We start from the raw sequence: 17,152 nt of genomic DNA on the forward strand, positions 1-17,152 counted from the left end.
GTATTTCTTATTGTGTATTCGGAAATGTGGGGATAGGAGTTCATTCAGGAAACTGCTGAAAACGCAATTATTTGTTGATGCATTTATTTGAGCATTTGGCCTATTGCAAAGATTCACCCCCTCTTTTACCAAGGTGCGCTAACCGATTAGTGCACGCTAAACGCTAACGCGTGCATGCTAGCCTATGGACGCGTTAGCGTTTAGCGCGTACTAATTTGGTTAGCGCACCTTAGTAAAAGAGGGAGGTTAATCTTTCTGCTTTTGTTTTTATCTGTTCTGTCCTGTTTCAATATTTTTATGTATGTAATTTTATTGTAAACCGTTTTGGAATAAAACGGTATAGAAATTTTTAAAATAAAATAAATAAATAAATTGTGAGCCACCTTGGGAAAGGCGGGTTATAAATAAAATCAAACAAAATAACTTCTGTGGTGTGGGTCCCGGAAGTGACGTCAGAGAAAGCACTGATGCCAACGCGAGTAGCAACCTCGCACCGATGAACTAAAAATGGTACAGGGGAAGGCAAGGGGCGTGTGCCCAGATGGCATGAAAAGGAGTGGGGGAGGGGCAGAGAGGAGGAGGGGTGCTCCCGCCCCCGCATCCCCCTTACTACATCACAGGTACCGACATATAGGTGACATCTACAGACTTAAGGGCTATTGGGAGGTATACAGTTGGAGAGTTTACCATACAGTGGTAAGAACATTAGAACATAAGACTTGCCGCTGCTGGGTCAGACCAGTGGTCCATTGTGCCAAGCAGTCTGCTCCTGCGGCGGCACTTAGGTCAAGACTAGTGCCCTAACTGAGACTAGCATTACCTGCGTACATTCTGGTTCAGCAGAAACTTGTCTAACTTTGTCTTGAATCCCTGGAAGAGCGTCACAGTTTTCTTCCACTCTCTGGGTGAAGAAGAACTTCCTTACGTTTGTACGGAATCTATCCCCTTTTAACTTTAGAGAGTGCCCTTTCGTTCTCTCTACCTTGGAGAGGGTGAACAACTTGTCTTTCTCTACTAAGTCTATTCCCTTCATTATCTTGAATGTTTCGATCATGTCCCCTCTCAGTCTCTTCTTTTCAAGGGAGAAGAGGCCCAGTTTCTCTAATCTCTCACTGTACGGCAACTCCTCCAGCCCCTTAACCATTTTAGTTGCTCTTCTCTGGACTCTTTCGAGTAGTACCGTGTCCTTCTTCATGTACGACGACCACTGTTGGACGCAGAATTCCAGGTGAGGGCGCACCATGGCCCGGTACAGCGGCATGATAACCTTCTCCGACCTGTTTGTGATCCCCTTCTTAATCACTCCTAGCATTCTGTTTGCCCTTTTCGCAGCCTCTGCGCATTGCGCGGACGGCTTCATTGGCTTGTCGACCATTACTCCCAAGTCTCTTTCCTGGGGGGGTCTCTCCAAGTACCGCACTGGACATCCTGTATTCGTGAGACGTGTACCAGGGGTCATTCAAGTTATGGCCGTACCATAGAGCAATACAAGAAGTGCCAAATGAAAACATAGGGCTCCTTTTATTAAGTTGCGCTAGCGTTTTTAGCGCGCTGCCCCCCGTGCTACACGTAAAACTAAAACCGCTTTCGCACCTTAGTAAAAGGAGCCCATAGTATCCATCTGTTTTGGGGGAAAATTGTCAGAGAGACACATTGAGGGTTAATGACAACCGCCTGGGTTTATAATAAAGAACAATGAGCTAGTGGTAAAAATTCCACTGTGGCTAGACTTTAGTATAACCTACTAAATCTTGGTTTAGTTAATTAGACCTATTAAACTCATGCCTAATGTCTTTTAGTATAACAAAAGGTAAACAATCTCCCACACGTCTAGAGTCTATATTCCACTGACATGGAGTGCTGACTAATATATCTACAGCATATGCGGTGGGATCCAAATACAAATTCATTGGCTTTGACAAATTAACCAGCTGCTTGGCACTAGATTAGAAACGAAGATGTCATTACCCTATTGTGCCTCCAGATGTCGCTGTATAGAAAGTTTGATCCTGACTCTGCAATGCTACAAATAATGTCTGATGCATGAAAAGGCCATTTGCTCATTTAGCCTGTGGTTTCTTTGGGATTCTAGTGGGAAAGTAGTTGACTGTTAATTTTGCCCAGGAACTGTGGAGCAGCTGACATGCCGCACAGGTTGTCTGTGCACCTTTCAAGTAATTTATTCTCCTCTGCCCCAGATATTGTTCTTAAGAGTTTCCAAATACAACCAGCCCAGCTGAAAGAAAAATTATTAATTTTATATGAAGACAAGGGCGGACTTACTGATGAGCAGGTTATGGCGCTAAGAAGGTAAACTTTTGACGTAGACTGTATATATGATTTTCATCCCCCAAAGCATTGGGAAACAGTAAAATCGAAAATGGATATAAAATATGGCCCACTGAGGCCCTGATCCTATAAATAATGCCTGAAGTTAGGCAACAGCAGTAACTGTTGATTTAAGTGCCTAACAATTTTTTTTTTCAATTGGCTTAATTGGCGCTGTTAATGGAAGTGCTATTTAAAAACAATTAAAAAAAATTAATTAGCTTTAAAAAATTACCTCCCCCCCCCACCTACAAAACCACACATGAGGTTTTTAGCACCTGCTAGAACAATGAATGCTCTGCACTGCTCCGACGCTCATAGGAACAGTATGACTGTCGGAGCAGTGCAGAGCATTCCGTGCGCTGTCCGGCGCTAAAAACTTTTGTAAAAGAGGGGTTAAATAGCTGGTAGGCATCTAACTTGGTAGCCGCCTACCACTTCACAGTAGGCATCGACACTGAGGCGCTTAGCGGTGCCTAGCGGCACCTACATGGAAAGTAGGCATGAATAGAGTTAGGGGCCGGAACGCATCTACCTTAGGTACCAATATAGGATTACCAGACGTCCGGATTTCCACAGACATGTCCTCCTTTTGAGGATATGCCTCGGGGTCCGGGCGGCTTTTCAAAACCCGTCATTTTGTCCGGGTTTTGAAAAGAAATTGCGTCGGGAGGGGGCGCGGATACGACACGGTGATGTTACGTGGATGCGTGTGATGTCGCGATCGCGCAGGCGCGGATGCTTTCCTGCCCGATGAACAGGCAGCGGGGGCAGAGCTGGGGCATAATGGGGCGGGTCTAGGGGGGGGGGTTCCAGATTTTACTGACATAAAATCTGGTAACCCTATGCCAATATATTAGGCCAAGAAAATCCTGGCTTAATTTGCCGGTATTTAAGTCAATTTAGGCGCTGCCAGGCGTGATTCTACAAACGGTAGGTGATGCTTTTCTAGGCACCTATCGAGATAGGTGCCATTTATAGAATCTGGCCCTGAGTGAGATAAAAGCTTTGGATAAATAAATTTAGGAAACCTTCATTTTTGGGAAATTTTGGGCTCCTTTTATCAAGCTGCGCTAGCGGGGTTAGCGCATCGGACATTTCATCACGTGCTAACCCCTGCGGCCGGCTAAAATACTAACACCTGTTCAATGCAGGCGTTAGCGGCTAGCGCAGCGGGCAGTTTAATGCGTGGTATTATGCGCATTAAACCCTTACCGCAGCTTGATAAAAGGACCCTTTTGTGTCCCTTTGGACAGTAGCAGGGGACTATGCAAAAAAAAAAAAAATTTCACAGCATTGATTTTTCATGTTCTATAGCTACGCTTTCTCTTTTTTCAAATGCATTTTTCTGAAAAGCTTATTTTATTAATAAACGTTTCTTTAATATCGTAATTTGCCCATACCTGAGGCTGAAATTTGGCAGCTTTTACTGCCTCAGTGGCAACTAGTTTGTGCACCAGATTTTAAAACAGAAACAAACAAAAAAAAAAAAACTCAGCATCAACCAAACTTGAATCTGGGATATAGAGAAGTGGGAAAATCTTCAGGCGTGAAATACATCTCTCTCTTACACTTTATCTGTCGCAGATATGTGCCAACCCCAAAAGATGTACAAATATACCAGTCCTTCCGAGGTTCTGTTTCAGGACTTCATATCGTTGACCAGTTTATGTTTGAGGTGAGATACATACTATTCATGATGTTATAAATTTTAGAAGTAGATCAATGGGCCGTGGCCCTTTTCTGCCGTCATGTTCTATGTTTCTAATGAAGGTATTACTCCTTTTTCTCTCTTTCTTGAGGGCTCATAGCCCTGCTTCCAGAATATCCCTGTCCTTAGCTGACTTGAGGTGCTCAGGAATGAAACCCAGATATCCAACATGGCAATGGGGTGTCCCTGGCACTGAGAGATGGAGTGGGGGAATAGACTAGTGGTTAGTGCAGCGGCCTGAGAACCTGGGAAACTGGGTTTGGCTCCCACTGCCGCTTCTTGTGACTTTGGGCAAGCCACTTAACGCTAGGGTTACCAGACGTTCGGATTTTTTTTAGAGGACATGTCCGGGCAGCTTTTCAAAACCCGGAACCTTTGTCCGGGTTTTGAAAAGCTGGTGTGATCGGGGCTGGGGCTAGAGTGCATCTGCGCATGCCCGGACGCGACATGGCGACGTTGCGCGCACATGCCCGCAATGTCATCACGTCCAGCCCCAACCCGAAGAGATGAGGTTTGTGTGGGGCTGGGTTTGGGGGGGCGGAATGTAGCGGAGTTGGGGGCGTAATGAGACGGGCCCGGGAGTGGAAGGGGGAGGGGCTACACATTCTCTTTTACCAGATGGAAAATCTGGTCACCTTACTTAACACTTCATTGCCTCAGGGACAAAAATAAGTACCTGTATGTAATAAACCACTTTGGGCTAGATTCACAAAGCAAACCGATCGTGTACCGATCGGTATGTGACCCCTTTGCGGCCAGATTTCTCTCCTGCACTATTCACTAACCTCTCCTGTGATCCGCTTCAAATCCATGCATGCAAATGAGGGCAAACGCATGTAAAGTAGGCAGGCACGAGATTCACCAAACAAATTTGGGACACCGATTGGGCTGGCCGATCAAGAATAGAAGCGACTGCTGGGGACCAGTCGCACACGTCTCTGCTGACTCTCCTGCTCCCCTCAACTCTCTGCCCCGATCTTCCACTGCTGCCCTGCACTCTGCCCCTGCAGGTTTTTTCCTGCCCTGCTTTCTCCATGTCCTCTCTGCTCCCCCTGGCTCTGCCGCCTTCCCTGCAGTGCGAGCCCTCAGGTTTAAAGCGGAGCTGCACGCTGCAATGCAGCCCCGCTTTAAACCCGCGGGCCTGCACTGCAGGGAAGGCGCAGAGAGCAGGGCATGACCAGCTGAGTGTCAGCAAAGGGAAGAGGCTGCTGCAGCTGGCGGGAAGAGGCCGCCGGCTGTGGGGATAACGGGAGCAGGGGAGGAGGGGCCCAAAAAAAAAACAAAACAGTAAAAAAACCCAAAAACAACGGACACAAAACGCATGCGCAGACCATCTGCAGGAAAAGCAGATGGTCTGCGATCTGTGCGTGCAGAGGGGGGCGTTCCTCTGAGCGCCCCCATCTGCATATTATACTTTGGCGAATTCATCGGACGTGCCCGGATCAGGCCCGTTTGGGCAGGTTTGTGAATCTAGCCCTTTGATTGAAACCAGAATCCCATTTTCCCCAGGCTCCTGCACGAGATTAACAGTTATTTATTCATCTGCTGACTGGATTCTTGCCTACCTTTGTGTTCTTTTGAACATAGATGTGTAATATTCCTCACATAAACAGAAGACTGGACATATTGCTGATAATACGAGAACTTCCAAGATGTATGAGAGATCTCCAGCCTGTAAGTAACACAAAAGTTGTTGTTAACATGTAAACCCTGTGATTACGGAAGAAGAAGCGCATTCTCATATTTCATAATGCTGTTATTTATCAAGCACCTTGGGATCATATTTCAAAATCAGGTGCCACATGTCCACGTAAGCAAAAAACAAGATGGACTGCGGCGTAAAATGTACTAGTCGCAGGAATTTTACGAATAGCCAATAAAACATAGTCCCAAAACTAGTTCTCAGGTGCATAGGGACCGGACCCAATACGGTCCATGTTTCAGAAAAACAATCCTTCCTCAGGGGGGTCCAAGTGGTCCTATGCTGCACTAGTTGAGAACCTTGTGGATAGCAATGGTGTTGACTTAAATCCGCAACCGCCAGTTTTTGGATTATGTTTTATTGACTTTTCATAAAATTCCTGCGACTAGTACATTTTACGCCGCAGTCCTTTTTTGGTTTTTTGCTTCATTTGATTGCTGCAGACTCGTCGGATTTTCCTTCATAATCACAAATTTCAACCCGTTTATCAGAATCCACTAAACACAGCATTGCGTTGCGATGTGCAGAGTTGAACCAATTGATCTGCTCCATCGTCATCAAATGATGAGTTCTGGCATGTGTATGAAATTTTAATGATGAAATCATAATTGTATTGAAGATACCATTAAATTCCCAATTGTAGAGTCAATTTCATTGACATTTCCTGTATCATTTACTCGGCATAATCCTACTCGAAATTCAGCTCCATTACTTAAACATACAGAAAACAAAAGCTCTACTCTTTCCATGGAAGAAGGGAATAAGAACATAAGAAGTGCCTATGCTGGGTCATAAGAACATAAGAACATAAGCAATGTCTCTCCTGGGTCAGTCCTGAGGTCCATCATGCCCAGAAGTCCGCTCATGCGGCGGCCCAACAGGTCCAGGACCTGTGCAGTAATCCTCTATTTATACCCTTCTATCCCCTTTTCCAGCAGGAAATTGTCCAATCCTTTCTTAAACCCAAGTACTGTACTCTGCCCTATTACGCCATCTGGAAGCGCATTCCAGTTGGCCACCACTCGTTGGGTAAAGAAGAACTTCCTAGCATTCGTTTTGAACCTGTCCCCTTTCAACTTTTCCGAGTGCCCTCTTGTTCTTTTATTTTTAGAACGTTTGAAGAATCTGTCCCTCTCTACTCTCTCTATGCCCTTCATGATCTTATAAGTCTCTATCATATCCCCTCTAAGTCTCCTCTTCTCCAGGGAAAAGAGACCCAGTTTCTCCAATCTCTCAGCGTATGAAAGGTTTTCTATCCCTTTTATCAGACGTGTCGCTCTCCTCTGAACCCTCTCGAGTAACGCCATATCCTTCTTAAGGTACGGCGACCAATATTGGACGCAGTATTCCAGATGCGGGCGCACCATTGCCCGATACAACGGCAGGATAACTTCTTTTGTCCTGGTTGTAATACCCTTCTTGATTATACCTAGTATTCTATTTGCTTTCTTAGCGGCCGCTGCGCACTGTGCCGTCGGCTTCATTGTCATGTCCACCATTACCCCCAAGTCCCTTTCTTGGGTACTCTCATTCAATAACATCCCTCCCATCGTATAATTGTACCTTGGGTTTCTGCTTCCCACATGCAATACTTTACATTTCTCAACGTTGAACTTCATCTGCCATCTCGCCGCCCATTCCCCCAGTTTGTTCAAGTCCCTTTGCAATTCTTCGCATTCCTCTTTAGTTCCAGCTCCACTAAATATTTTTGTATCGTCCGCAAATTTTATTATCTCACACTTCGTCCCTGTTTCTAGATCATTTATGAATATATTAAATAGCAGCGGCCCGAGCTCCGAGCCCTGCGGAACACCACTCGTGACCCTCATCCAGTCCGAGTAGTGGCCCTTCACTCCTACCCTCTGTTTCCTACCTGCCAACCAGTTTCTGATCCATCTATGTACGTCTCCATCCACCCCATGATTCTTCAGTTTCCGGAGTAGACGTTCGTGAGGCACCTTTTCAAAGGCTTTTTGGAAATCAAGGTATATGATGTCTATGGGGTCTCCCCTGTCCATCCTTTTGTTAATTCCTTCAAAGAAGTGCAATAAGTTAGTTAGGCACGATCTCCCCCTGCAGAAACCATGTTGGCTTGTTTTCAGAAGTTCGTTTCTATTCAAATGTTCATCGATGTTTTCTTTTATCAGTGCTTCCGCCATTTTCCCCGGAACCGAGGTCAGACTCACCGGTCTGTAGTTTCCCGGGTCACCTCTTGATCCCTTTTTAAAGATGGGCGTGACGTTGGCTATCTTCCAATCCTCCGGGATCATGCCTGTTTTCAAGGATAGGTTGCAAATTTGCTGCAGTAGTTCAGCTATCTCCTCCTTTAATTCTTTCAAAACCCTTGGATAGATTCCATCCGGACCAGGGGATTTGTCAGTTTTAAGTTTTTCTATCTGTCTGTGTACATCATCAAGGCTCACTTCCATGGATGTTAATTTTTCTGCTTGATTTCCATTGAAGATTTGCTCAGATTCTGGTATGTTGGTTGTGTCTTCGTTTGTAAATACAGACGAAAAGAACATGTTAAGTCTTTCCGTGACTTCTTTCTCCTCCTTCACCGCTCCCTTCCTGTCTCCTTCGTCCAGCGGTCCCACCTCCTCCCTAGCTGGCTGTTTCCCTTTAACATATCTAAAGAACGGTTTGAAATTTTGTGCCTCCCTGGCTAGCTTCTCTTCGTACTCTCTTTTGGCTTTTCGAACCACACTGTGACATTCTTTTTGATACTTCCTATGCTCTTTCCAGTTCTCCTCAGTTTTGTCCTTCTTCCATTTCCTAAATGAATTTTTCTTATTGGCTATCGCTTCCTTCACTATTTTAGTCATCCATACCGGGTCTTTTGTTCGACTCTTTTTGCACCCCTTTCTGAATCTGGGGATGTACAGATTTTGCGCCTCGCTTACCGTGTCCTTGAAAAAAGACCAGGCATGTTCTACCGTTTGCCATTTCTTGGAAGTGTTCCTAATTTTCTTCCTTACCATTTCCCTCATTGCTTCATAGTTTCCTTTCCTGAAGTTGAAAGTTGTCGCTATGGTTCTCTTTCCGTTCGGTATTCCTACTTCAACCTTGAACTTGATCATATTATGATCGCTATTTCCCAACGGTCCCACTACTTCCACTTCCTTTGCAGGTCCCATTAGCCCATTTAGGATTAGATCCAAAGTTGCATTTCCTCTCATCGGTTCTCTAACAAGCTGCTCCATGAAGCAATCTTGTATAGCCTCCAGGAATTCTGTCTCCCTGGCGCATCTTGAGCTTCCAAGACTCCAGTCTATCCCGGGGTAGTTGAAGTCTCCCATAACAACCGTGTAACCTCTTTTGCATTCTCGCTTCATCTCGGCATCCATTTCTTTATCAATATCTCTGGTTTGCCCGGGTGGACGATAGTATAAGCCCTTCTTTATTTCATGCCCTTTCCTACCCGGTATTTTAACCCATAGCGATTCCAATTTGTTGGTCGTCTCCGCTGTGTCCATTCTTGTCGATTGTATGCTTTCTTTTACGTATAGGGCTATTCCTCCTCCTTTCTGTCCTGACCTGTCCTGGCGATAGAGCTTGTATCCCGGCAGTGCTGTATCCCATTTGTTTTCCTCATTCCACCACGTTTCAGAGATTCCAATGATGTCTATGTCCTCTGCATTGGCCATGGCTTCTAGTTCCTCCATTTTGTTTCTTAGGCTCCTTGCATTAGCATATATGCAATTTAGATCCTGGCATTTCGTCCTTCTCATTTCCTTTCCCTGTGCTTCGGTCTTTGGTGTCTTCTCTTTTGCTACAATCTTTCTAACCTCCACTTCTGGGTTAGTCGACTCCTGTAATTTGTCCCTTGTTTCTTCCCAGCCTTTTTTCCCCTTAGTATCTTCATGGGATTCCGTCTTCCGAATCGTCGACGCTAGGTCGACTGTTGGCTTTCCCCTTCCTCTTAGTTTAAAGCCTGTTCTATTCCTCTCTTGACGTTGTTTGCTAGAAGTCTTGTTCCCGCCGCGCTCAGGTGCAGTCCATCTCTCCTGTAGAGCTTGCTCTTGCCCCAGAACGTTGTCCAGTTCCTCACAAAGTGGAACCCTTCTTCCTCACACCATCTCCTCATCCACGCATTTATTGATTGTAGTTCTTCCTGCCTTTTCACATCTGCCTTTGGTACCGGTAGGATTTCTGAGAATGCTATCTTCTGGGTCCTCATCTTCAGTTTCCTTCCCAGAATCTTGAACTGTTCTATCAGCGTGCCTCTTCTGTAGTCTCTCCTGCTGACATCAATCGTCCCGATGTGGATCATTACTGTGGTCTCTTCCATCTCCGCTCCTTCCAGGACCTTCCCAATTTTGTCCACGATGTCCTTGGTTCTCGCTCCTGGGAGGCAGGTCACCAGTCGATCCTCTCTTCCTCCTGCTATGTGGCTGCCCACATGCCTCAATATCGAGTCTCCCACCAGGATCGCTGACTTTCCCTTCTTCAATTTTCTTATCGGTCTCAGGTCAATGTCCTCGGTGTGCTTCGCTCTCTCTTCTTCTGGGCATCGACTAGCCAATTCTTCCCCCTCGTGTGGTATTCTTCTGTGGGTGTCTTCTTTGAGGTCATCTGCTTCTTGCTCCCCCTTCCATGTTGGTGTTGCATCATCTCTCATCTGGAGTTCGTTCTCTTCCACCCTCCTCTTGTATGCTTCCTCAATGAATTCCTCGAGTTCCCTGACTTCCTTCTCAATGTGTTTCTCACTCCTGAAGTCTTCAAATGCCCTGGTAGAGTCCTCCGTGGTGTAAAGTCCTTCTAGCTCCTGTATCTTGTCCTCAAGTCGCTTGACTTCTTTCCTCAAGCTTTTCAGCTCCTGACACCGACTGCATACGTATGACTGTCTCCCCAAGGGGAGGTAGTCATACATATGACAGTCCGCGCAGAACACTGGAAAGCTCATCTTCTGGTTACCTTCTGCTTCCATCGGGGTTACTACTTTAAGAAAACAGATAAGTTTACGTGTTCCTTCGGTGCCTGCTTCCTTCTGCACCTGCTTCTTGCCTTACTGCCTTCTGCCTTCCTTACTTTAGTTTGTGTGATTGTTCTTTCTGTGCCTGGTGCCTTTGCACAACCTTGCCTAACTTTTGCTTGTGTGTGGTTGTTCCTTCTGTATCTGCTTCTTGCCTTGCTGCTTTCTTGTGTGTGCTGTCTTTTCTCTTCCTTACCTTACTGCTGCTTGTGTGTCCGTCTCTTCTGCGCTGCTTGCCGCTTCCTTACCTTTCAGTCCTTCCCTGTGCTCTTGGGTGTAGTGACTTGGCCCTTCTTGAGGCCCTTCGCAAAGGCGCTCTCGCTAAGGTGAGCGCCTTTGCTGCTCGCCTTCGCCGCGCGCCTAACGGCTGTGCATCGTTGGCTCCGCCCCCTTATATGGGGGGTTTGGGTGCTGACTCTTCTGACGTGGTGGGGGTGGGCGGAGCTAACTCTCGCCCTGCGCCTAGCTTCCTGCTCTCCTCTGTCTCCCTCCTCTGCTCGTTTTTGCTTCTAAAACTGCTTTTCTCCCTTGCTGCTTCTACTCCTCTTGCCAGATCAGAGGTCCATCGTGCCCAGCAGTCCACTTGCGTGGCAGTCCAACAGGTCCAGGACCTGTGTAGTAGTCCTCTATCTATACCCCTCTATCCCCTTTTCCTTCAGAAAATTGTCCAATCCCTTCTTGAACCCTATTACCATACTCTGTCCTATCACGCCCTCTGGAAGCTCATTCCAGGTGTCCACCACCCCCTGGGTGAAGAAAAACTTCCTAGCATTGGTTTTGAATCTGTCCCCTTTCAGCTTTTCCGAATGCCCTCTCGTTCTTGTAGTTTTTGAAATTGAAACAATCTGTCCCTCTCCACTTTCTCTATGCCCTTCATGATCTTGTAAGTCTCTATCATATCCCCTCTAATCCTCCTCTTCTCCAGGGAAAAGAGCCCCAGTTTCTCCAGGCTCTCCGTATATGAAAGGTTTTCCATACCTTTTATCAAATGCATTGCTCTCCTCTGAACCCTCTTGAGTATCGCCATATTCTTCTTAAGGTATGGTGACCAATATTGAACGCAGTACTCCAGATGCGGGTGCACCATCGCCCGATACAACGGCAGGATAACTTCTTTTGTTCTGGTTGTAATACCCTTCTTGATTATACCTAGCATTCTATTCGCTCTCTTAGCGGCTGCAGCATACTATGCCGACGGCTTCATTGTCTTGTCCACTATTACCCCCAAGTCCCTTTCTTGGGTACTCTCAGTCACTCCCATCGTATAGCTGTACCTCGGGTTTCTGCTTCCCACATGCAATACTTTACATTTCTCTACATTGAACTTCATCTGCCATCTCGTCGCCCACTCCCCTAGCTTGAATGCCTTTTACTCTGGATAATATTCACTTGGATCTTGTAACTTCATTAAAAATACTTAGAGTCATCATTGATGATAAACTCTCCTATCACGAACACATAAGTAGTATTATCAAATCCTGCAAATGATTTGCTCAATTTCCAAGTTTCTGGAGCCAAAATTGCTAAATATATTAATCCACTCTTTAATTATTGCAAAACTTGACTACTGTAACTCTTTATTAATAAGTATTACACAAAAAGAAAAAAAGCGCCTTCAGATAATTCAGAATACTGCCGTTAAACTCATCCACAACTGTAAAAAATATGATCATGTAACACCTTTTCTGATTAAATCTCACTGGCTCCCAATTAACCATCGTATTACCTTCAAAATTTTATTTTTAGTATTCAAAACCCTTTCCACTAATGAACCTCAATTCATTGATAAATTACTTATCACCTATAGCACTTCGCGTTCTCTCTGGTCTATTAATCAAAAGCTTATAGTAGTCCCCTCTTTGAAAGTTATTGGAACACGACGACATGATATGTTTTCAGTGATGGCACCGCAGCTTTGGAACGCCATGCCTCAGCATTTAAGAGAGGAAATCGACGAGTCGTTTTAAAAGTAATTTTAAAAGTTTTCTTCTTAAAGATGCTTTTAATCTTTAAATTATGTTCAAATTTTATATTAGTTTTCTTCTTTGATTTCACTTTTCCCTTCCTATTGTTTTCCCCAGATATGGCTCTCCTCTGTACTTTAAAACACTGAATTGTAGTTCTGTTCCCTCTTACCTTGTGTATTAGTCGGTCTATAAGTCTGAATAACCCATTATTTTAAATTTTAAATTATATGTCTAAATATATATTTATATTTTTATCAATTTTGTACCTCGCTTAGTAAAACTAAATAAGCGATTCATCAAACTAAAATAAAACTTGAAACTTGAAACTACTCTTCCCTCTTGTCATGAAAATGGTATAACCAGTGGCATAGTAAGGGTGGGTGAGACGAGGAGGCGGTCCGCCCTGGGCCCCATGTTAGTGGGGGCACCGGCACCCCTCCTCTCCTCACCACACGCCCACCCCTTCCCTTCCACTATACCTCTTGTTCTTCGCCACCATGAGCAAAGACTTTAATGTGCGCTTGGCGACCGCGTTGTCTCTCCCGCTGATGTCACTACCGGGCGTCATGCATAGGGAGTGATGTCAGCGGGAGTTCTTGTTGCTCACAGGTGGTGAACAGCTGGTGGTACGGGGAAGAGAAGGGAGGGGGCGCGTGCGGCATGAGGGATTGGGGAAGGAGCGGAGAAGGCGGAGACGAGCATGGGGAAGGGGCACCACCACCCTGGGTGCTTCTCACCCTTGCTACGCCACTGGGTTTTGCCCCTCTTGATAAGCTCCCCATATCTATTTTCATGTATATTCCAAGCTTCTCCTACAAGTGCTATCTTCAGCCCCTCATTAATTCTTCAGTTACCTCCTGCTATATCCTTCCTTGTAACCTCAATTCAACAGGGGCAGGGGAGGTTCTCATTTCTGTTCCCTTCTCCCAGCTTCAAGCTTTTCAACTGGTTGCACCATATGCCTGGAACAGCCTTCCTAAACTGGAGGTTTAGGACACTGTTCCGTGCATGCCATTATGTGTAGGCATATTTTCCTCATTCCTCGAAGCCAGTACCACTGACTGCAACATACAGATCATCGGCCAACATTGTCCAAAGCAGCAGTTTCTGAAAACCGTTCCGCATAACGATTCTAGAGTTTCCTTGAAAGTAGGCTTTCAGTATAGATTTCACTGGATGAGCTTCATGAGTTAGACCATTGGTATAGGAATTCCTTGCCTAGACACCTCCATTTTGCAACCATTTCTGTAAGTGTGAGAGAGACATTATCCTATCTGCTATCTCGATAAGAACGTAAGAATAGCCACACCGGGTGAGACCAAAGGTCCATCAAGCCCAGCAGCCCATTCCCACAGTGGCCAATCCAGGTCACCAGCACCTGGCCAAAACCCAAAGAACAGCAACATTCCAACATCTCAAAGAATAGCAAGATTCCGGGACCCCAACGAGAGCAACATTCCAGAGCTGAGACAGTGATGTCACAATGCCTCACTCCACAGTGACCCAGAGCCAACCCCACCAGTGATGCCACAATGGCCTGACTGTCCCCACCTGGCATACGGAAGAGGACAAGAGCAGCCACACTGGGTCAGACCAATGGTCCATCTTGCCCCCTAGCCCATCCTCACAGTGACCAATCCAGGTCACCAGTAGCTGGCCAAAACCCAAAGAGTAGCAACTTATAAAAAATAGTTACAACTGATTTCCTACTGAAATAAGATCCAATTCAAATGTTAGATCTCTCACACTGAATATAGAAACTGTTTTATTACTCGGTACCTTTACTGTTAAATTGACCTATTTTTAATTGAAGTCCTCACTCCACCTGTCTTATCGCTAACTCATACTGTACCTATATTGCATTTTACCTTTTATCCTTATTTGTAATCCTTACCCAACTATCGTATTGCTGATTTATATGGTGTGTGTGAACTTGAAACCCATTCTGGGCTTTTTTGGGAATTCAGGCTAAAAAAAAATGAATGAATGAGCAAACAAATAAATACTGTAAATATTTTTTTCTGTCCCATTTACACAGAATTTGAACCATGTACACATAAGCCTTTTGTACAAATTCTTTTTCAGCTAATAAAGAAGAAAATTGACATGTGCAAACAGTTGCTCTCCAGTCAAAGATTTGTGGCGGTACTTGAGTATATCTTGGTGATTGGCAATTATTTAAATGAGAATGCTGGGAAGGAGAAGGCTAAAGGGTTTCACTTATCATCTCTGGCAAAAGTAAGTCAACAGGTTATATTATTTTCCCATTAAGCAGTAACAGAGAAAGATAATTCCTTGAGACATATTTTTCTTACTTTGCCTCCGCACAGTTGTCAACTCTAGTTTAAACAGGAAATTATCTCATGATGTACCATCTTGCTTCTAAATAGTTCATTGATGCAAAAGCATGTCAATGAGGGAAGTAGCGATTTCTCTTTCTTTTCTCTCCTGGTAATTTTCAAGTGTTGGCTTTTATGTTTGCAAAAAGATATTTAATTTTTCACTCTTTGGGAAACCAAACAAATCTTTCACTGCAAAAAATGAGATTAACCCTCCATTTACAAAACCGCAAAAGCGGGTTTTAGCGCCAGCTGGCACGTTGAATGCTTCGCACTGCTCCCGACAGTCATAGAATTCGTATGAGCGTCGGGAGCAGCGTAGAGCATCCAACGTGCTGGTCTGCGCTAAAAAAACATTTTGCGATTTTGTAAAAAAAAGGGGGGTGGGGATAAATGATGGCCAGTGGCAGGCATCAGCCTTTTTTCTCCAAAAGACTGAACCAAAAAATAAACTGAGTAATGTAGTGGGCAAATGCACAACAGACGAAGATTCAGTGCCCGACAACATGATGCACGACCTACTCCTACTGGAGCGATGGTCTAGGACATGGCAACTCAACTTCAATGCCAAAAAATGCAAAGTTATGCACCTGGGCAGCCAGAATCCATGCAAGTCTTATACCCTTAATGGCGAGATCCTAGCAAAAACGGTAGCAGAACGAGACTTGGGGGTAATCGTCAGTGAGGACATGAAGTCTGCCAATCAAGTGGAGCAGGCTTCGTCCAAGGCAAGACAAATCATGGGCTGCATACGAAGGGGTTTCGTCAGTCGTAAGGCGGAAGTCATTATGCCATTGTATAGATCCATGGTGAGGCCCCACCTGGAATACTGTGTGCAATTCTGGAGGCCGCATTATCGCAAGGATGTGCTGAGACTGGAGTCGGTGCAAAGAATGGCCACCCGGATGGTCTCGGGACTCAAGGATCTACCATACGAAAAACGGCTTGACAAATTACAGCTATACTCGCTCGAGGAGCGCAGAGAGAGGGGGGACATGATCGAGACGTTCAAGTATCTTACGGGCCCATTGAGGCGGAGGAAGATATCTTCTTTTTCAAGGGTCCCACGACAACAAGAGGGCATCCGTTGAAAATCAGGGGTGGGAAACTACGAGGTGACACCAGGAAATTCTTTTTCACTGAAAGAGTGGTTGATCGCTGGAATAGTCTTCCACTACAGGTGATTGAGGCCAGCAGCGTGCCTGATTTTAAGGCCAAATGGGATCAGCACATGGGATCTCTTCACAGGGCAAAGGTAGGGGAGGGACATTAAGGTGGGCAGACTAGATGGGCCGTGGGCCCTTATCTGCCGTCTATTTCTATGTTTCTATGTTTAATCTGTTTTGGAGCAAAAGAGGGACAGAATGTTAAGTGTTTCCAAGTCACCCTATAGTTTTCAGATATATCTCCCCAACCCTGAGATGTCCTGTCCATCTGTCCAAATTAGATTATAAGCTCTTTTGAGCAGGGACCGTCTACTGAATGTGAAATGTACAGCACTACGTACGCCTTTCACTGTAATAGAAAAGGACAAGTGCCCCACCATATGGGGGGGGGAAGGGGGCAGCAGCGACAAAAGGGCCGAGGATGTTGCCCGGGGAGGGAAAGGGAAAAGGGAGTGCGGAGGGGAAAACTGGGGCAAAGGGATAAAGGCACAGGGACCAATTAGGGACAGGGACAGGGCGAGTGAAGATGAGATGACCGGAACTGAGGCGGAAGATGCAGTTCAGCCTTCGCCGTGGCAGCGTTACGTACGCCTTTCAGCGCAATAGAAATGGTAAATAGTAATAGAAGTAGCATTTCTGTTGACCGTGCAAAAGTTGAATTTCCTATGACTTCCAGCAAAGGAAGCAAATTTTAAGAAAGAACTGGAACCAAAGGAAAGCTGTGCAAAGGGTGTGCTGGGACTTCTGCAGTTTCAGGCACGAGTCCCCCAGTGCTTTTTGTAAGACATTTCTACTTGCAGAATATATATTTTTTCCCTTTCCTGAAGTTCTTAGAGTTCATTTGTTCTTCGAGGAATAACCCCCTTTTTTTTGTAAGTCTGTTTAAGAAGCAAATATTTCATGTGCTTAAGGCTATATTCACCTCTGCTTTGTGTATGCATTTTACTTTCCAAAACTGACTACT

At 45.3% G+C, this 17,152-nt stretch overlaps 1 protein-coding gene across 7 annotated transcripts in view; it reads left to right on the forward strand.

The window, feature by feature from the left end:
* The window catches only part of LOC117369417 (protein diaphanous homolog 3-like), a 157,707-nt gene that overhangs the window by 97,337 nt on the left and 43,218 nt on the right, over positions 1-17,152 (forward strand). For all 7 annotated transcript variants that reach the window (XM_033963957.1, XM_033963955.1, XM_033963953.1 and 4 more), the window contains exons 9-12: positions 2,199-2,310; positions 3,916-4,006; positions 5,627-5,713; positions 14,769-14,921. In XM_033963957.1, coding sequence (XP_033819848.1) covers positions 2,199-2,310; positions 3,916-4,006; positions 5,627-5,713; positions 14,769-14,921 — 443 coding nt within the window. The remainder of the gene's footprint in view (positions 1-2,198; positions 2,311-3,915; positions 4,007-5,626; positions 5,714-14,768; positions 14,922-17,152) is intronic.

The sequence above is a fragment of the Geotrypetes seraphini genome, chromosome 11 (assembly GCF_902459505.1).
Source record: "Geotrypetes seraphini chromosome 11, aGeoSer1.1, whole genome shotgun sequence".
NCBI classification, from domain to species: Eukaryota; Metazoa; Chordata; class Amphibia; order Gymnophiona; family Dermophiidae; genus Geotrypetes; species Geotrypetes seraphini.